Source organism: Delphinapterus leucas, chromosome 3 (assembly GCF_059928025.1).
Source record: "Delphinapterus leucas isolate spDelLeu-1000000601 "Yukka" chromosome 3, BTC_Dleu_Yukka2, whole genome shotgun sequence".
NCBI lineage: Eukaryota > Metazoa > Chordata > Mammalia > Artiodactyla > Monodontidae > Delphinapterus > Delphinapterus leucas.
Window position 1 is genome coordinate 78499051 of NC_143131.1, and position 21774 is coordinate 78520824.

A 21774-nucleotide genomic window follows, 5' to 3' on the forward strand; every position below is an offset into this window, starting at 1 on the left:
TATTCTGTGTAACAAGAGAATTTAAATACCTTGGTTTATACAGTTTATACAGTATATCTTTACATAAAATAAGTATATTTATTTCTAGATTCTAATAATTTTATTAACTTACCAAATAAATGAGTGCTGCGTATGAAGCAGACATTATGCTAGTTAAAGCAGTCTTTGCTGAGAAAGAAATGATTTCAAACAAAGATCCATTTCTGACCTGAAAAAACGAAAGAGTTTTCTTATTAAAACAAAAAATTTTCAACGTTACAATGTTAAATTTTACAATGTTATTGTAAAATGAGAATTCAAATATTTATAAAGTCATCTACTTTAGATCTGAGTTTTCTCACATCCTGAAAATATATTGTTTTTCTCCTTTACAAAAAGATACTTTCTTTTGCTAATTTAAATCTATGACAAATCTATAAAAAACCTTGCATTTCCAAAATCTGAATTACTTTAACTTTCTTACATTTACCAAGTGTGCTCACTAGGGGGTGCCTCTGTGCCTGTTAGAAAAACAGTCTTTGTCCAAATTAATGTAGTCATCCTTTACTAAATTCTTCACCTCTTCAATTAAGCAAACAGCAATCAAAATACCGAGCGTTTCCTGGAGATTAATGACCTGCTTGGAAATGTTAATCATGAGAATGCTGAAGGCCAGGCATTAACCTTAGATGATCATTAAGATTCAAGAAATACTCTGTGTTCATATTCAGCATATGCTTTTTGAAATGTAGACGTTTATACCAATAGAGAATTTGTCTCTCAGATGTTTCTACCTTCTAGAAGGTGTCCCTGCCTCAACATAACAGTATAATATATTCAGTTTAAGGGACTAGTATAATATATTCAGATTAAGGGACCTATACTCTCTTATAGGCTACCTCTGTTGCCTTGAGCTATAAGGATATGAAATGATGACATTAGGAAAAACACTCCCTTCCCATTCAGCAGTGAAGTGACAGTTAGCCATGCTCCTCTGCAGTAAGAGCCAAGCCACTCAGAGGCTTCAATAACTCCCCAAAGGTACAGGCTGTATCCTAAAATCATGTAAATGCATAGTAAAAATGCACACAAATTAGAAAGAAGAGTATGTATGTGTTCATTAAAAAGTTATTTATAACACTGAAAAACTGAAACAATGATAGCAGAATGGCTCGGTAAATTATGCTATATTCACCCAATGGTATATTGCAGCCTTTTAAAAGGTGCTTCTGAAGAACATGTGATAATATTTTATTGAACAGACATTTATATGGCACTGTGTACCAGGTCCTGTTCGAAGTGCTTGTTGTTGTACTATACTCAGTTTTTGCTTACTGCTGTCACTACTGATGAAGAACAAAACTGCCCATCACAATTTTCTTCTTCTCTCAAGTGATTTATGGGATGCCGAAGCCAAGAATACTATCTAGCCTAGTAGCTAAGAGATGGTGGGGTAAGGAGGGAGGGGGAAGGGGAGTTTCCCTTTTTATTCCCTACGTTTCAGGCCATACCAACTCCTACACATAGGTATATAGGTGGGGGCAGTTTTAGCCCACTCTTTCCATAAGTCAGTCTGGAAAATTTCCCAGAAGTTCCTGGCTTCTGGAAAGAGTTTCCATGAAAGGAAGCAGCTGCTGCTCTTTCCCTCTTGCTGAAAGAATCAAAATGATAGCCTGACATTGAATCCCACTATTGGGCTATAAGGAGACAAACATATAAATAGGGAGCAGAGGTCAGGAAGGAAATCAGATATACTCCAACAGAATGCCTCCTAGTAGAGTAAAAGATTCATGAGTTTGTGAATATATGAATGTTTAAGTGGAAGGTCCATAGTCAATAATTGGTAGGCCATAAACAATAAAAAATAAAAGTGGTGTCTGCATGCAGGGAAAATTACTCTCTGTTTCTGTTTCACTGCATCTTTCTTTTTCAGATTTTTGTCCTTCACCTAAAAGTAATTAAAATTGATGAGCTTCATAATAAATATGTATTTTATATATGTTATGCTTCTCAGCAATGAACCTGTATGTTGCCTAAGGGTCACTTTTTCACCATTTTAATGCTTTTAATAAATACTTGTTATTCCTGTAATAAATCAGCCCTGTAGAAAATATATTTCCTCCAAAATTTATGTGGCTACTGGCTAAGTAGCCGTTTTTCCATTTTATGACTCACTTGCAATACATGTTTTTCATATTATAAACCACACTGTTTCATTTTGGTTTGCTATGAGCAGGAACAGTGTATGGTAAAAACTGAGATAAACAGGAGAAATTTGGAAAATGGAAGGCTTTGTCTAGATTGTCTTGGCCTATTTCAAAAATTTTTATCTTAACCTCATAATTACATGAATTTTATTTGCATTTTAAGTTAAAAGTATCTTGATATCAGTATTATACCCATATATTTCTTTTTTGAATTTGGAAATAGTAAAATATAAGATACATGGATATTTCAATCTTTAACTAAATTTCTCCCACATTATTTCATGTTCCACTTCTCCCACATAATTCTGACTGCCTTATCTCATAAAAGAAATATTTATATTCATCTTATTTTCACTAATAATGAGATAAGTCACAAAAAAGCAAACTATAAGCTGTTTAGAAAATAGAGACCCACTTACAGATAACCTGCAGGCTGGAGAATTACCAGGTCCAACTTAATTTATGTTGTCCAAAACCATCATGATGAGAGATATCAAGGGAGTTATGGGGGAAAAAACTCTAACAGTGATTCACAAATAAGTGTTGGAAGAAGCACTGACTGCTTTTATAGGTTCAGAAAATAGTGTTTCCTATAGGTTTGGGAAAGCTACATGATCATGTCTTTGCTTAGCAACCCACAATACTTGTGAAGACAGGAAATACTGCTAGCAGTCCACAGAAAAGAAAGCTATCTGACTTTATTTATCCCAGTATTAACATCCTGTGGAGCACTGCTGTTGAATGAGCTCTTAATCAGGTGGTCCTATAAAAGCTCAAATGTCCCAACCTCTTGGCCAACCTGCAAAAGTATGTCTTCAAGATTCCAAGACTTCTACTTTCTAGGAATTGTCCTTTTTTCCCAGGTTTTGAATTATACCACCCAAGATAGCCTCATGACAAGCCCATCAAGGAGCTACAGAAGTTCCTGATATTTGTGAGGTTTCCAGTTTAAACCCCAAACTGGAGTCTACCTTGGAGGGTGGGGGGTGAGGAAGAAACTTTACTTAGATAAGCCTCTGACTTTCATCCTGAAAAAGGGAGCACAAGTTCACTGGGATCCACTTATGGCACACGCACTTTTGAGGCTAAGAGTTTTCTTTACTTTGCCCATCTCTTGCCTATGCCACTCCACAGAGTCTGTACAAAGTAGAAATAGACATCTCTAATGCCACTATAAGGAAGATTCTATCACAGAAAGAGCTCCTGGTCCTGTGGCCCTGCGTTGGGCTGCCAAAGTCAACGACTATGTCTGGGAGCTGACGTGTCTTGGCTGAAGTCAGCATTCAAAGCAATTATCTAGGTCACTGAAGCCTAGGCTGCAAGCTTCGCTCAGCCAGGCAGCTTACAAGGCTAAGCAGATGTAGCATTCTGTAAGTACTGCTGCTGGGGATCTTAAAAATCACCAGGAACTTCTCAGTTTTCCGTTTCTAAGGCCCCTTGTAGAAGAGGCAGGTATACTACTGTAATCTCAGCCCAGCAGAATGGGGAAAGGTTTGAGGAGCAACCTGACTCAGCACCCATATAGCCAGGTGCAAAGAAAGCCTCTTTTAACAAGATGGCCAGTTGGACAGCCCTGACCCCAACTCTCTGTGCTCATGTCACAAGCCACTGGAATCTCTTCAGGTCACTTATATTGGTTGGGTCTTTGGGTAGTTCATATTTGGCACAATATCATGAAATATGCTAAGATGCACAGTACATGCTCTACAGCTGAGCATGCAACCAAAAGGCCTGGATAGATTGTCAAGAGAGCTCCTGTGACAGCGTCTATACTCTAATTATCTTGACGAGACCATCACTATATGCTACATCTCAGACCACACCAAAAGGCTGAAACACTACCTAGTTACAGGCAGTAATGACAATGCTCCTCTATTTAGAGTTCTTGAGGGAAGTAATCTGCCTGACTGGCATTCCAAGCTACATGATAGCCAGCAGAGTTCTGGTAGAACCATTTAAGGTAGAAATGCATCTTTCCATCATTCATCATCCTCAGATCAGTGATGAGACAGAGCACATGAAGAGGATCTTTAAAACTTTGCTTCTGATAGGTTAACTAGGCCGCTTACCTTTCTAAAGTGATGCCCTCCATGCAGCCACAAAGCATATCCCCTGGCATAGTAATTCCATATTTCACTCCTTGTATTTCTACACGCCACAAAGTTCCATCTTGACACAGGAAGCCTGACAATTCTTTTTTTTTTTTTAATTTTTAAATTTTATTTATTTATTTTTGGCTGCGCTGGGTCTTTGTTGCTGTGCGCAGGCTTTCTCTAGTTGCAGTGAGCGGGGGCTACTCTTCTTTGCAGTGCGCAGGCTTCTCATCACGGTAGCTTCTCTCGTTGAAGAGCACGGACTCTAGGCACGCAGGCTTCAGTAATTGTGGCACGCAGGCTCAGTAGTTGTGGCACACGGGCTTAGTTGCTCTGCGGCATGTGGGATCTTCCCGGACCAGGGATTGAACCGGTGTCCCCTGCATTGGCAGGCGGATTCTCAACCACTGCGCCACCAGGGAAGCCTCAGCCTGACAATTCTTGAAGTAATTCATGCTGGAATCTACTCCAGGTAAGCTGAACTCTGTGCTGTGCCACTTAACTCTCAGCACACTCTGGCACCATGGATACATTCCATTCACGGACCAATTCACTGACCTCCACCACACCTCATATATTATTGTTGTTCTTTTAATTCTCCAGGTCATTATCTTCACTATTCATACTTCTGTATCTTTCCTCACTGAGACTTTCACATTTGAGCTATTTTGTTTTCTTCCTTGCTACAACCTGGGTTCCTTTCAGTGGCAATCCTGAATCTCCACCTAGCTAATACATATTACCCAAGAAAAGCTTCTTCCTCACTCCTAACCCTCAAGGACCCCAGAAGCTCTGACTTGGGATTGTTCCCACTTATCGCACTTCAGCCATACGGAACTATCTACATTTCCTACATAAGTCGTGCTCTCTCTTGCCTCAGCTTCTTAATATACACTGTTCGCTTCCTTGAATGATTCGCCTACTTCTTCACTGGGCTAATTTCCCTTCCTTCAAGCCTCAGATCCAGTATCAGCTTCTAGAAAGCCTACACTGATTACACTTAGGAATTATACACTCCTTGTTGATGCTTCCATAGTACACTTTGCACACTTTAATCATGCACTCAGTACACTCCACTGACATTGCTTCTTTGCCTATCATCCCTAGAGTCCATGGGACACCTATGAATCCCTAGTACCCAAACTCTTGATTTTACATGTCAGGTTTTCAATAAAAATAATGTTTACCAAGTGAATGAAAAAGTAGAATTACACCTCATTTACTTCCAAGAAGAAATTTAACCATCTTATAACTTGTAAAAGATATTAAGAAGTAAAGCTGAAGGACATCTAGTTCCAGTAACGTGGCAGACTGAGCTAGTGGGGAACCTCTCACATAAAAAAATCTAGAAATTCTATATAAAATCAAACTCCAAAAATTTAATACAAGACAGAGTTCACAAAAAGTGGAAGGAAAGAAAGAAGGGAGGGAGGGAGGGAGGGGAGAGGAAGGAAGGAAGAAGTCCTCCTATGCCAGGAAAGAAGAGGGAACTAAAAGCCAAGCAGTAAGTGTGTGAGATTATGTCCCAGGAACACTGGGGTTGCTACTGGATCCTGAAATGGCTGGGGGCTTGAGTTTTAATAAAGATCCTGGAGATGAGACTTGGATGCACATGAGGTGAGGATCAGGCCTTTGCAGAGCTGCAATCTCAGTGAAAGGGGGAATAGAAAAACTGCACCCACCAGTCCAAAAAGAAGGTGAGGAAGCTGGTCTCCACCAGGGACTGATATCTCCAGAGCACAAGCAAAATCCTCTAGAGGAACAGTTCTACTACCAAGGCCAGAAGGGATTTCTAGTTTTTAAAAATCCTTATTGGAGAAAAACTTTAAAACAAAACAAAAACAAAGAAATAATGAGGAGACACAATATAGATCACAATAGTCAGAAAGATTAGCATCCCCCCAAAATCTCAAAGAATAATATTTTAAAAGACCATAAATAAGTATTTTTAAAATAGATTTTTAAAAAGAAATAAACCTATAAAAGGACACTTTGAAAGAAGTGGAAATTTGGGGGAAAACACCAAATAGAATTTCTAGAGATAATATAATGTTTGAAATTTAAAATACATTTAATAAGTAAAAGAGCATATTAGATACAGCTGGAGAGAGCTGGTTAACTGGAAGACAGATCAGAGGAAGTTATTCAGGATGTATCAAAAAGAGATAAAGAAAAGGAAAATATGAAGAAGGTAAGTGGACATAAAGAATAAAATGAGAAGGTCCAAAGTATGTTTAGTAGGCATTCCAGCAGATGAGATTAGATAAAATGAGAAAGAGGCAATACTTGAAGAGATAATGGCTAAGAGTTTTCCAGAATTGAAATTATCCTCAAATTCAAAAATCGCAAAGGCTCCCAAGAATATGTACCCATTCCAAAAAGCATTTTGACAACAGCTAATAAAACTGAAGATGTGGCGCTTCCCTGATGGTGCAGTGGTTGAGAGTCCGCCTGCCGATGCAGAGGACACAGGTTCGTGCCCCGGACCGGGAAGATCCCACATGCCGCGGAGCGGCTAGGCCCGTGAGCCATGGCTGCTGAGCCTGCGCGTCTGGAGCCTGTGCTCTGCAATGAGAGAGGCCACACAGTGAGAGGCCCGCGTACCGCAAAAAAAAAAAAACAACTGAAGATGTGTATCCCTCATGACCCAGCAATCCCCCTTGTAGATATATACCTGGAGAAATGTCTCATACATATGGACGAGGAGTCATTTACAAGAGTGTTCAGTGAAGCACTGTTCGTAATACAAAAATTTTGGAAACTAAATTGTCCATATGTTCAGTAACAGATAAACTGTGGATTACTTTTTCTTATAATGGAATACCGCAAAGAAGTTAAAGTAATAAACCATAGAACCATAGCTATATATATCAAAACTGTTGAGTGAAAAAGGAAGTTTCAGAAGAGTAAGTACAGTATCATATCATTTATATAAATTTTAAATATGCATAGGATGATAGATGTATACAAATGTAGTTAAAATATAAAACATGCATGAAAATGCTTACATCAACTTCAGGATAATGATTACCTTTGGTAGAAAAAAAAAGGAAGGGATTGGAGCATGGTTAATTATATTTCTTTTTATAAAACAGATATCTAAAGGCAATATGGCAAAATATTACTACCAGTTTAAATTTGGGTGGGACTTCTGATAAACTATTTTTTATATATTTTGAAATATTTTATTGATAAGAATTTAAAAAATTAAAGCTAGCTCCTAAGACAATTAGAACAAGAGCAAAGGAGAAGATATTTCATAGGTGTTGATTCTGTATTGATGTCAAAAGAGACAGTATATGGACCCTGGACAAATCACTTAGTCCCTCAACCTGGTTCCTTCATCTCATTTCCTGGAATAAGTTATCACAAATGAGCTCTAACTTCACCTGTGGAAACTCACTGTCAGGCAAGGCAAAAGGCAAGCACATTGTGTTTTTTAGTTCTCATTATTGGATAGAAGGAAACAGATTCCACTGGAAAGGGAGATTATCTTCCTGCCACTGAACTTTCATGAGTATTGTGAGACAATTCCCCATAGATATCTCTCATTCCTGTACAGCAGCAGTCCCCAACCTTTTTGGCACCAGGGACTGGTTTCGTGGAAGACAATTTTTCCATGGACCAGGGGTGGGTGCCAATGGTTTCCGGATGATTCAAGTGCATTACATTTATTGTGCACTTTATTTCTATTATTATTACATTGTAATATATAATGAAATAATTATACAACTCACCACAATGCAGAATCAGTGGGAGCCCTGAGCTTGTTTTCACTTGCCACTCACTGATAGGGTTTTTGGTTTGTTTAATTTATTTATTTTATTTTTTGCTGCGTTGGGTCTTCATTGCTGCACTCGGGCTTTCTCTAGTTGTGGTGAGCAGGGGCTACTCTTCATTGCAGTGTGCAGGCTTCTCACTGTGGTGGCTTTTCTTGTTGTGGAGCACAGGCTCTAGGTGCACAGGCTTCTGTAGCTGTGGCTCGCGGACTTAGTTGCTCCGCAGCATGTGGCATCTTCCTGGACCAGGGCTCGAACCTGTGCCCCTGCATTGGCAGGCAGATTCTTAACCACTGCGCCACCAGGGAAGCCCCATTGATAGGGTTTTGAAATGAGTCAACAAGCAACTGATTTATTATGGTCTCTGTGCAGTCAAACCTCTCTGCTAATGATAATCTGTTATTTGCAGCCACTGCCAGCACTGGCAACACCTCCTCAGCTCCACCTCAGACCATCAGGCATTAGATTCTCATAAGGAGCACGCAACTTAAATCCCTCGTATGCGCAGTCCACAGTAGGGTTCACGCTCCTATGAGAATCTAATGCCGCCACTGATCTGACAGGAGGCAGAGCTCAGGTGGTAATGCGAGCGATGGGGAGCGGCTGTAAATACAGATGAGGCTTCGCTTGCTCACCCGCCGCTCACCTCCTGCTGTGCAGCCCGGTTCCCAACTGGGTTGGGGACCCCCAGCTGTGCAGATTGGGCCTTCTGATATGGATGAATAGCAAACAGCTTTGTAAGCTAGAGAAAGTATATTCCTTTGGAGAGATCTAGAGATGTACTTCCCAAGATATGTCACAGGGCACTAAAGATAAAACCTTCTCCTTACCCTCCAGAAACATTTGTTTCTCTCTCTCTCTCTCCTCTCTCTCTCTCTCTCTCTCTCCTCTCTTCTCTCTCTCTCTCTCTCTCTCTCTCCCCCTCTCCCTCCCCCCCCCGCCCCGCTTCTCTCTCGGATGCTGGGCAGATGTGCCAGGATCCCTATAAAAAGATGAGTCTCCTGATTTCAAGGTTCCTCTCCTGCAATGCAACTTAATACACGCATAGTTAACATCTGGCTGTCACCACATTGCCCTGTGGGAACTGACACAAGACACTGCTCTGGCTGCTGCTTTTGCTTGTCTCTTCTGTCAGTGTGTGTGCCTGTGTATTTCTATAACTGTGGCAAACTAACTTGTTAGCTCATAAATAGCGTAAAATCTCAGCTCCTTCACAGTTTTAACTTAGCAAAGAGGAGAAAAAAGAAAGACTCTGAATAACAATAATGGACAGTGTCTTTAAACATAATTTCATAATAAATACAGAAATATTCTTCAAAGGACACTTCTTACATCAACTCTCTATGAAAACTATGGGTCTAACAATGCAAGGAAAGAAACAGCAAGGCAAAACATTAGATTCAGAAAGACATTTCATTGGGAATTTAAAATAATACAGTTCAGCTATGTTTCTTTTTGATGATCTAAAGGAATAAGCCTTAATAGTGCTCAGAAATCCAATGGTTAACAAACAGTAACCATTTTTTACTTTCTCAAACATCAGGTATTATAAAGGTGCCTTTTATAAATGTTGTCTCAGGCAACTCATAATGTTGTCTCAGGCAACTCATAATTGAAATATCTGATGATTTCTGGAAATGTCAAAATCTTTGATTAAAAACAGATTCCTATATACTGAATATTTCATTTATTTTAGCGACCCATCATCTATTTTCTCATATTCTTAAAACAACACAGATTTTTGTTTGAGGATTCATCCTTTCCCCATTCTTAAGTCATGTTGTCTGGATGGGGCTCCAACCCCTACTCTAGAAATGAAGCAGGTAATCAAGTCCTAGGCCAATCAATGCACCCCCATTTCCCTGGTTTAGAGGTAAGCTATTCTCTTAGAGTGAACCTCAGGACTTGGCCAGGAATGCTGGGTCAAGGACTCATTCTTTTCTGCTGTAATTGAACCTGGAAGGATGTAGCCTGGGAACAATTGCAAATCATCTTGTGACCACGAGGGGAAAGTCAGTCTATGAATGGAGTCAACACAGAGATAGCAAAGCCAAGAGATCAGTAAAAGAAACAGGATCCTGAAGGTATCATTTGAGTACCTATATCCAGCTATGCCTGAAACGTTCTCAACTCTGGATTGTTCGAGTACAAGAACTAATACATCTCCTTTCTGGCTTACCTCTCCCTTCAACAAAGGAATGCTTTGAATAATGCCCAGATTGAAAAACCCAGAGTTCTGTGCCATAAAGTTCAGAAAAAAAGAAACTGGTCCTGAAAAACTTTGACAAAATATAATAGGACCTCAATAAAACAACATAGAACACATATTTGAAATAGACCTGGACACTGACAGGTCTATCGAAATGAGTTTATAGCTAAATATACTCAATATGTTATGTCAAAGATTATCTTGGAAACATAACAAGGTTATGGGGAAAAGGACACAAAGCACAATCATTTTTAAGGCTTGTTGTAGAATTTCTTTCAGATTTGACATAGGTGGTAATTTGCATGCTTATATTTAGGTTGAACCATTTGAAATTGATAGTTTCATTTAGTTCAATCAAATAACAAGGGAGAAAAAAGTCTGCATTACTTCCTTTTTCACATTTATTTAAACAAGAGAATATACTATACTGAAAAAAGGCCCATCTATTTATTTCTCTTATCCAACTATTCTTGTTTTACATGTAGGACAACCAAATGTGCTACATTTTCATTTTCCAAATCTTACAATTTCAAAATACTTCCTAAAAAAAGATCCATAGCCTGTGCAAATGCAATATTTACTTACCTGCATGTTATATAGGGGTTGCTTTGGTGCATTAACTTCCTTGAGCAGACGATGAGATATGTCCCTTAACTCTAAAGGTCTGCAAGCAAGCTGAGGCTGCAGAAGTCTGGCAACTGATTTGGAGGATCTGGATATGCTGTTTAATCCTGGAATTAATGTTCCTCGGTTGATCTTGGCTAAAGCAACAGCCATTCTGATTTTGGATGTTTTTTGCATGGGTTCTCTTTTCTGGAAAATAAGCCTTTGAAAAGTGACTGATGTGTGATTCTCCAGTGCAGTATTTATTTATTAAAAATTTTTTTATTTGAAATATAGTTGGTGTACAGTATTGTTAGTCTCAGGTATACTATATAATTTGACATTTGCAAACAGTATGAAATGAATATCACAAGTCTAGTAACCATCTGTCTCCATACAAAGTTATTACAATATTATTGATCATCTTCCTTATGCTGTATATTGCATTCCCATTACTTATTATAGAACTGGAGATTTGTACCTCTTAATCCCCTTCACCTGTTTCACTCACACTGCTCCCTCCCTCCATTCCCCCTCACCCTACCAGCAACCACCCATTTGTTTCCAGTGCATTTTTAAAATCTACTTCAGGCAGAGACAAGTACCACATAACTGTACACTGTGCCTGATACTAAGTGTCCAATAATTATCTCCCACCCTCCTTACAATTCATTGGCCCCACCCCAGGTATTTAAATATTTATATGAATATATGATTTTTTCCTTAGGATAAATATCCAGAATTAAGTTAGTAGCCTAGAGATATAAATTTTTCATTTTTCTCTCTGGATTCATCTTTTTGCATTGATTTTTTTTTTAAAGAGCTCTTTCAAAAGTAAACAATCTTTTAAAAAAATATTTATTTATTTGGTTGCACTGGATCTTAGTTGTGCAGGTGGGCTCCTTAGTTGTGGCACATGGGCTCCTTAGTTGTGGCTCACAGGCTCCTTAGTTGCAGCTCTCTGGCTCCTCAGTTGAGGCACATGGGCTCCTTAGTTGTGGCATGTGAACTCTTAGTTGCAGCATGAATGTGGGACCTAGTTCCCTGACCAGGGATCAAACCCTGGCCCCCTGCACTGGGAGCTCAGAGTCTTAACCACTGCACCACCAGGGAAGTCCCAAAAGTAAACAATTCGTATTCAAATATCATTCAGTGTTTGAATTGTTCAAATAATAATTCTTATTCAAAACTGTTACAAATAGTTTCCCAGATTACTTTAAAATTTTTAAATGATAAAATATAGCATATATACATAATACATAATGTACAATTTACTTAAAAAAATTTTTATTAGTTAAGGTGCATATCAAAGGAATGATTTTAACGATCCCAGACTCTTGCTTCTTCCCATACATAGAAAAGTGCTAAATTCATTAACTTGAGACATCTGTTTTTTTTAATTGAATGAAAAGTTCTTTAAATTCTACAGTGCTTTACAATTTTCAGAAGTTTAACATACATGATTTCATATAATCCCATAATAACCCCTTTTTTCCAATCCCCTAACCTTATGTTACCCCCCCTTCCCTCTCCCCACTGGTAACCACTAGGTCATTCTCTATATCTGTGAGTCTGCTTCTTTTTTGTTTTATTCACTAGTTTGTTGTATTTTTTAGATTCCACATATAAGTGATAACATACAGTATTTGTCTTTCTCTGTCTGACTTATTTCATTTTAATGCCCTCCAAGTCCACCCATTTTGCTGCAAATTGCAAAATTTCATTATTTTTTATGGCTAATATTCCATTGTATATATACACCACATCTTCTTTATCCATTCATCTGTTGATGGACACTTAGGTTGCTTCCATATCTTGGCAATTGTAAATAATGTTGCTATGAACATTGGGGTGCATGTATCTTTTCGAATTGGTGTTTTTGATTTTTTGTATATATACACAGGAGTCTGATTGCTGGGTCATATGATAGTTCTATTTTTAGTTTTCTTTGAGAAATCTCCATACTGTTTTCCATAGTGGCTACGCCAATTTACATTCCCAACCACAGTGTAGGAGGGTTCCTTTTTCTCCACACCCTCACTAACATTTATTTGTGTTCTTTTTGATGATAGCCATTCTGACAGGTGTGAGATGATATCTCATTGTGGTTCTGATTTGCATTTCCCTGATGATTAGCAATGTTGAGCATCTTTTCATGTGCCTGTTGGCAATCTGCATTTCCTCTTTAGAAAAATGTCTGTTCAGTTCTTCTGCCAATTTTTTAATCAGGTTGTTGGATTTTTAAATGTTGAGTTGTATGAGCTGTTTATATATGTTGGACATTACCCCTTACCAGTCATATCATTTGCAAATATCTTCTCCCATTCAGTAGGTTGTCTTTTTGTTTAGTCAATGGTTTCCTTTGCTGTGCAAAAGATTTTAAGTATAATTAGGTCCCATTTGTTTATTTTTGCTTTTTAGGAGATGGATCAAAAAAAAATATTGCTGCTATTTATGTCAAAGAGTGTTCTGCCTATGTTTTCCTCCAGGAATTTTATAGTATCCAGTCTTACATTTAGGTCTTTAATCCATTCTGAGTTTATTTTTGTATGTGGTGCTAGAGAACATTCTAATTTAATTCTTTTACAAGTAGCTGTTCAGTTTTCCCAGCACAGCTTATTGAAGAGACTGTCTTTTCTCCATTGTATATTCTTGCCTCCTTTGTCACAGATTAATTAACCATAAGTGTGTGGGTTTATTTCTGGGCTCTCTATTCCATTCCATTGATCAATGTGTCTGTTTCTGTGCCAGTACCATACTGTTTTGATTAGTATAGCTTTGTAGTATAATCTGAAGTCCAGGAGCCTGATTCCTCCAGTCTGTTCTTCTTTCTCAAGATTGCTTTGGCTATTTGGGGTCTTCTGTGTTTCCATATAAACTTTAAAATTATTTGTTCTAGTTCTGTGAAAAATGCCATTGATACTTTGATATGCATTGCACTGAATCTGCAGATTGCCTTGGGTGGTATGGTCATTTTAACAATACTAATTCTTCCAATCCAAGAATATGGTATACCTCTCCATCTGTTTGTGTGTCTTCAATTTCTTTCATTAGTGTCTTATAGTTTTCCAAGTACAGGTCTTTTGCCTCCACAGGTAGGTTTATTCCTAGGTATTTTATTCTTTTTGATGCAATGGTAAATGGGATTGTTTCCTTAACTTCTCTTTCTGACAGTCTGTTGTTAGTGTATAGAAATGCAACAGATTTTTAAATATTACTTTTGTATCCTGCAACTTTACCAAATTCATTGATGAGCTCTAGTAGTTTTCTGGTGGCATCTTTAGGATTTTCTATGTACAGTATCATGTCATCTGCAAACAGTGACAGTTTTAGTTCTTCCTTTCCAATTTGGATTCCTTTGATTTTTTTTCCTTCTCTGGTAGCTGTGGCTAGGACTTCCAAAACTACATTGAATAAAAGTGGTGAGGGTGGACAGCCTCATATATAAAATATAGCATATATACATAATGTACAATTTACTTTAAATTTTTTAATGTTAAAATATAGCATATATACACACTGCATTGTACTGTTTAAAGAAAAATGAAACAAAAACCCTATATACTAATCCACAAGCTTACAAAACTTGTAGTTCTGAAAACTTCAAATCTTCTATGAGCACTCTGACAGGAAAAATTTCTGGCATTTCTAAAACACAGGACATGTAGTTCTTTCTCTTTTCTAGCAGAAAGTGAACCACAGGTTAGACTGCATTCCAGGCAACAGACAAGTATAATTTCCATTATTCATTTAAGTAATTTTATGAGCTATTCTGGCTTTTCAGTACATAACTTGGGGGAAAGAGTTGGTTAATAACACAAAGAAGCAACTTTGAATCTCATTTAATTATTGAGTACAAATATATAAGTGCAAAACATATTTTGGATTTTTTTGTCTACAATAAGCATCATATATTTGGTTAAGAGCTAACATGCTGTATATTTATTTTAAATGCCTCAACTTTTATCCTGAAGTCATAATTTTATTAGTGCTGTTTTTGTCATCAAAGTTCAGTACTTCTCTTACTCTTCAGCATTTGTCAGTGGAGATAACCAAAAGCTGTTCTAGCCTGTCAATGAAGATGTACTTCTGCAACACCTGGTGTCCTACCGTGGCTTAATCTATTAACTTTAGCAAAAAAGTCCCAGTAGCCCACCTGTGGTCTCAACCCTCCTCGTCAGTAGAACAGTAGAGGATGGACTAAGTTGTGGGCTGCTACAGTTGCTATAATTTCAAGCCACTTTAGAGCACAGCAATCCTTACAAGCAGTTACATGGTAGGTAGAACAAGTGAAAAGAACACACAGGTGCAATCACTTGATATATCTAAGCTGGTTGCATGCACACCTTGAAGAGAAACCACATTGTCTGCAGTATCCAAAGTTCCTGCACATACAGATTCAATTTCTCTTGTGACGTTATGCTTTGCTGCACTGACTCTTCCTCCTAACTCCTCCTCAAGGTGGAGCAGCTGGAATAAGTTTGGTTTTACCTCTGATTACAATTTACAGTTGTCCCTAGGCATTCCATGTGGATTAGTTAGTTCCAGAACCCCTGAAGATACCAAAATCCGTGGATGCTTAAGTTCTTTATATAAAATGGCATAGTATTTGCGTATAGCCTATGCATATCCTCCTTTATACTTTAAATCATCTCTAGATTACTTATAAACTCTCATACAATGTAAGTGCTATGTAAATCAACAAACTTAAGTTTTGCTTTTTGGAACTTTCTGGAATTTTTTTCAATCACAGGTTGGTTGAATCCCTGGATACCAAGGGCCGACAGTACTGTGTTTTCTCTCATTATAATTTGTAACCAGAGGTGAGGACCACATTGCCAGGGCAAACAGGAGTTGGATATGTGCAGTTCCACCTTTAGTGAAACCTTGTCTATGTGGTCATTCAGTGTTTTAGGGACCCTTCATTTCTTCAGTTGCAAAACAACATTCTGTAGTTTCCCTCTTCTGATTTTGTGAGTTCCTTCACAAAATCTTAGTGATCTGTACGTGTTGGCCTGGATTCACTGACTTTACACATGTATTTCTATTAACCAGTATTGATGCATTCCCCCAAACATTATACTAGATTGATCCATTCAACTTTCCTCTCTTTCAGAAATTCTAAATTTTTATCTCTGTAGAAAAATAAGCCTATTTGTAATAAATAATCTATTAATAAAAATTCTCCTGCAAGGTTCATATAACGTGTTCACCAAAATACAGCATTTATTATAGACAATATTTTTAAAAATTCGAGTGCATTATAATAATGCTTTAGCGCATTTTGTGTTATCTTTCTCATTTTAGTATCCTCGTGAGTTTATGGCTTTTTCCAACAGACTCAACTTGTTCCTAACTAATATTTTTGTTTCCCTTTAATGCTTAAATGGTTACAATATGACGACTGCATTTCCCTTTTAAAATGCCTTCCTTTTTTGATACTTTCCTAGATAACTGAAAGAATTATTTCTAACAACAAAATATGTTTCTGACACCTTTTATTTTCCCTGCCACAAAACATGAAATAAATTTGTTCCCAAGAAGACCATTATTGCTTTAAAGAAGAATAGTATATTAGAAACCAAATCTGGGCTTGGGGGTGCATCGTCAATGGTTCTTCGTGGCTCTGGGAATACAAAGGTGACAGCAGGGAAAGGCTACTTACATTCCTTAAGATGCAGAAGGAGACGTTCTTCTTTTTTAAATAAACAGTCACCAGTTTATGATGATGGTTCCAATTCACTCTTACTTTCAATGAGTTATTTTTTTAAATTAGCTCTAACAGAAAATTTTTAAATAAAAGGTTTTTCCTCTCTGAGGTACCAGCTTTTCCTTTTTGTCTACTCTCTATGCCATGTATTTTCCTACCAAACCATATGTGTAAATTTAAATGTTGAACTGAAATTAAGAAGTCCTCATTTCCTTCTTTTTCCCTTTTTAATTTTTTGACCCTTGGCCTAAACATCCTGGAGTCAGTGGCAAAGGGTGCAAATTCAGATGATATTTTTTGTCATATGTTCATCATCTCAGCAAATGTCAGAAAAGAAAGTCCAACTCCCAACCACCACCAACACCTCAGGGATAAACAAAGGTACTTAAAGACCATTTGCCAAAACAAACTTAGCATCATTTAATCAGATTTATTCAAGAATCCTGCTCCATGTTTCTCTATTTGAGCTCCATTCTTTGAATATATATCCTGCTTTCCCCATTACTTTTCTTTTTTCCAGAGCCATGCCCATTTTTCTATCATCAGCAGTTTTAATGCTGAACTCCAATTTCTAGTAACACCAGCTTTTTACTACTGTACATCTATAAAACCAGCCTGTCAGCAAATCTTATTCAGTTCTTTCTCTGAATAGTCCCAGAATTTGACCACTCCTCACTAGCCCCAGTACCAACACTCAGTCCACTTTATCTATATACCACTGTCATCTCGTCTCCAGACTTGAAAATTAGCCTCATCAATGGCCTCCCTGCTTCCACCCTTCCCTACTTTCATTCTGTTCCTCAACACATCAGCCAAAGAGACACAATTAAAAATTAGATCACATCAGATCTTGCTTTTCTGCTCAACCACTTCAGTGGCCTCCTGGTGCACTCAGTGTAAAAGCCAAAGTACATACAATGGTCTACAAGGTCCTACAAAGGCTGCCTCTTCTTTACCTCCCTGGCCTCACAGTCTTTTTCTCTCCCTTTTCCTCCTTCATTATTTATTGAACTTGTTAGATATACTCCCATCTCAGGGACTTTGAACTAACTATGCCATTTGATTCTCAAGGACGCCAAGGTTTGCTCCCTCATTCCTTCAAGTCTTTTTCTTTTTTAAATTTTTATTGGAATATAGTTGATTTATAATGTATTAGTTTCAGGTGTACAAAGTGAATCAGTTATACATATACATATATCCACTCTTTTTTTTTTTAGATTCTTTTTCCATATAGGCCATTACAAAGTATTGAGTAGAGTTCCCTGTGCTATACAGTAGGTTCCTATTAGTTATCTATTTTATATTTAGTTGTGTGTATATGTCAGTCCCAATCTCACAATTTATCCCTCCTCCCTCCCTTATCCCCTGGTAACCATAAGTTTGTTTTCTATATCCATGACTCTACTTCTATTTTTGTAAGTAAGTTCAATTGTACTCCCCCTTTATTTTAGATTCCATATATAAGCAATATCATATATTTGTCTTTCTGTGTCTGACTTACTTCACTCAGTATGACAATGTCTACGTCCATCCATGTTGCTGCAGATGGCATTATTTTGTTCTTTTTTTATTGCTAAGTAATATTCCATGTGGTATATATGTATCACATCTTCTTTATCCATTCCTCTGTTGATGGACATAGGTTGCTTTCATGTCCTGGCTATTGTAGATAGTGCTGCAATGAACACTGGGGTGCATGTATCTTTTTGTATTATGATTTTCTCCGGGTATATGCCCAGGAGTGGGATTTCTGGGTCATATGGTAGTTCTATTTTTTGTTTTTAAAGGAACCTCCATACTGTTCTCCATAGTGGCTGTACCAGTTTACATTCCCACCAACACTGTAGGAGGGTTCCCTTTTCTTCACACCCTCTCCAGCATTTGTTGTTTGTAGATTTTTTTTGACTGGTGTGAGGTAATACCTCATTGTAGTTTTGAATTGCGTTTCTCTAATAATTAGCGATGTTGAACATCTTTCCATGTGCTTCTTGGCCATCTGTATGTCATCTTTGGAGAAATGTCTATTTAGATCTTCCCCCCTTTTTTGATTGGGTTGTTTGTTTTTTTGATATTGAGCTACATGAGCTATTTGTATATTTTGGAGATTAATCCCTTGTCAGTTGCTTCATTTGCAAATATTTTCTCCCAGTCTGAGGGTTTTGTTTTGTTTATGGTTTCCTTTGCTGTGCAAAAGCTTTTAAGTTTAACACACTTTTGACGGGAGACGTATTAGGGCCACAGGCGTTAGTTTCTGCAAAAATCCTCTGGGTCAATAATGTGTTAATTAGATCCCATTTGTTTATTTTTGTTTTTATTTTCATTGCTCTAGGAGGTGGATACTTCCTTTAAGTCTTAATTCAAGAATCACTTTCTCACTAAGACCCTCTTGGGGCACAGGTACCTTTCCCATCAATTGTTCTCCCTATCCCTACCCCTACTTCATATCCTTTCTCTGCTACATGCTTTCTTCCCCTTAAGACCTACCATTAATATAATATGTAGTTTATTTTCCTTGTTTATTGGTTTTCTATTTGACTAGGATATAAGTTTGGGTTTTTTTTTTAGGACATAAGTTTTACGGCAGCAGTGTTCTATATCCATCTGGCTCACTGATCTTTCCCCAGTGCCTAGAATAGTGTCTGGTACATAGTGGGTGCTCTATAAATATATTCATTTCAGTGAATGAATGAAAAAATCAGAAAAATATAACAAGTTAGTATAGATAAATATTGGAAAAATATAACAAATATTAAATTAGAAACTACCCAGAAAGATTTCAGTGCACAACGCGCTCTGCAAATTTTCACAATGATAGTGTCCCACAAGAAACAACTCACCAAAGACAAATATACAACTGAATTATAGAACACTCTAGTTACAGTTCTACTCTCATTATATTTAGAAACCCCAATGCCAATACAAGTAATTTCCAGACATCACTGGTGCATCCCCAGTGAAACCGTGCCCCACAAGGTTAAAAAGCTCATTCTGAACCTGTGCCCCATAGGGTTAACAGAAACTGGCGACTGACAGCAATTCTTTAGCTTGTCTTACAGAAGAGCAGATAAGGGAGAGTCTTGTTAAAAAGCCCTATGCTTGTAATCTGCCTCCACTGATCAAACTTGCCTTAATTGTTCCTGCAAATTGCGTACCTTCCAAGCTTCACATAGCTTAGACAAATACTGTATATCACAAGACTCCTTTAACCACCCCCTATAGATAACACCTCTGACATATGGGTCGCTACAGTAATGGCTGCTTCAGAAACATGGAGCTAATCTTGCCCAGTTCAAACTGGTCAAGACCACTTGACCATTCAACTGAGCCTGCTCAAGTGTGCAATGGGTGACCTTTTGACATCTGAGGGCCAAAAGTTCCACCCCCAGATCATGCTAACACCCACATTTTCTGAACATACATCCTGTGAAGAAGCATGTAACTCAGATATGCCTGCAAAGAGCAGACATTACCTCACCTTTTCCCTGCCTCCAAACACCTTCACGGGCCTCTCTGACTACGCTATACTCTTCATGCACAAACAATCCAAGCCCCTTGCCTTTGGGGAGGTGGATCAGAGATTTGCTCTCCTGTTTCCTCACTTGGCTGCCTCTTGAATAAACCCTTTCTCTGCTGCAAACCTCAGCGTCTCAGCATTAGGCTTTCTGCATGTCGGACAAAGAAACCTGGTTTGGTAACACCAGCAGTTTTTGTCCCACATGTTTTAAAAAAAAAAAGAAAGCATAGAGAATTCAGAAAAATGTATCTACATATGTAAAGGCCAAAATTTTGCATGGATTCTGTTATGCTCTGTCTACAATCCTCAATTTTGTAGTATACAGTTAAGTGCAAGATAATTACAGAATAAAATACAAACCACTTTTCATAATTAAAACCCACAAAATTGACCCTATTTACCATAAAAGATTTCTCTCATTCAAGTAAAGATCATCTGAATTAAAAAATTTTAATTCCCTAATTGTAGCATGCATCTTTTCATTCGTTCAAATTTAAAAGTTTAATATTTTAAAGTCCTCATATGGAAATCATTTGCAATTTGCAAGTGTAAACGTTAAAAAGTTACTTTTACTAAAAGATGTGGATACTGAGCGTATTGGGGTCTGGGCTGCTTGGAAGGGAGGGAGTGGAGAGTACAAGACCTCAGAAGCCAGGACCTCAAGTCAAAATTCTAAAATTAACTTTCCCCAGCCCCAGAAAAAAAATGTCCTTCAAAATCTTTAGCCATGAAGAACTATTTACTAACCAGTATTCTTGGTGTATTCCTCTATAAAAATTCCACCACCATCACTCCCACCAAATCTCTAAATCTTTTTTTTTTTTATTCCAGGCCAGCAACATGGCTTTTTCCTAAATAAATAAAATTAAATGCCAATCACAAAACGTAGAGATTTAAAATACAACCCAATTAATAAAGCCCTCTAAGTAGTCTTAAAACCATTCTTTTCAGTATGTTTGGGAATTATGGGCCACACTAGAAATAATAAAATCTGCAACATTTATAATCTGACCTTTAAAAATAATCTAGTTAAGAACAGAGTATTAGCATTGTTTTCTGGATAATTTATTTTTGAAGAGCAAATAACTTCAATGTGTTATAATATCCCCTAAATACTCAGGTTTCCTGCCAATCTCAGCAACACTTTCTTCAAAGTAAATGGTGGAAAAAGAACAATGTAAAGGTTTTGAAAATGAGAAATAAAGTAACTTTATGTTTATATTCTTCACTTGGGTGGGGTATAGTTCTTATAAGTGAACGACTTCAGGGATTTGGAAATAGGAACTTAGATTTCTTTGGGGATCAGAATATCAATCTATTTCACATAAAGCATACTTATGGTTCTAGTGATAACGAGCCTATGCAGAGGGTAGGAAGAGATGAAGGAAGTTGTAAAGAAAGTTGCAACTTCGATTAAATAAAACCCAGTTCCTCTAATGTTGGCAATGGTGGGAGAATCACAACTTGGAAGGACAACAGGGCTTTCCAGGTCTAGGCTTCCTTGGCTTTACCTTGAGGCTTTCTCAATAATTACTGACACTACTGTGCTGGCCTTAACCATTTTACATCCTAGACCAAGCATCTCTTTCCTTAATACTCCAGAGCATAGCCAAGAAAAATCTCTCACGTTTCAAAAGAATTTATACCAAGACTAGGGGAATACAAAAAGAGGAAGCAACT

At 37.6% G+C, this 21774-nt stretch overlaps 1 protein-coding gene across 1 annotated transcript in view; it reads right to left on the bottom strand.

Annotated features, from left to right (window-relative positions):
* Positions 1 to 21774, bottom strand: part of SPATA9 (spermatogenesis associated 9) — a 33940-nt gene that overhangs the window by 9635 nt on the left and 2531 nt on the right. Inside the window, exons 3-4 of the mRNA XM_022592598.3 lie at positions 10853 to 11080; positions 113 to 208 (exon numbers count right to left, since the gene is read on the bottom strand). Coding sequence (XP_022448306.2) covers positions 113 to 208; positions 10853 to 11080 — 324 coding nt within the window. The remainder of the gene's footprint in view (positions 1 to 112; positions 209 to 10852; positions 11081 to 21774) is intronic.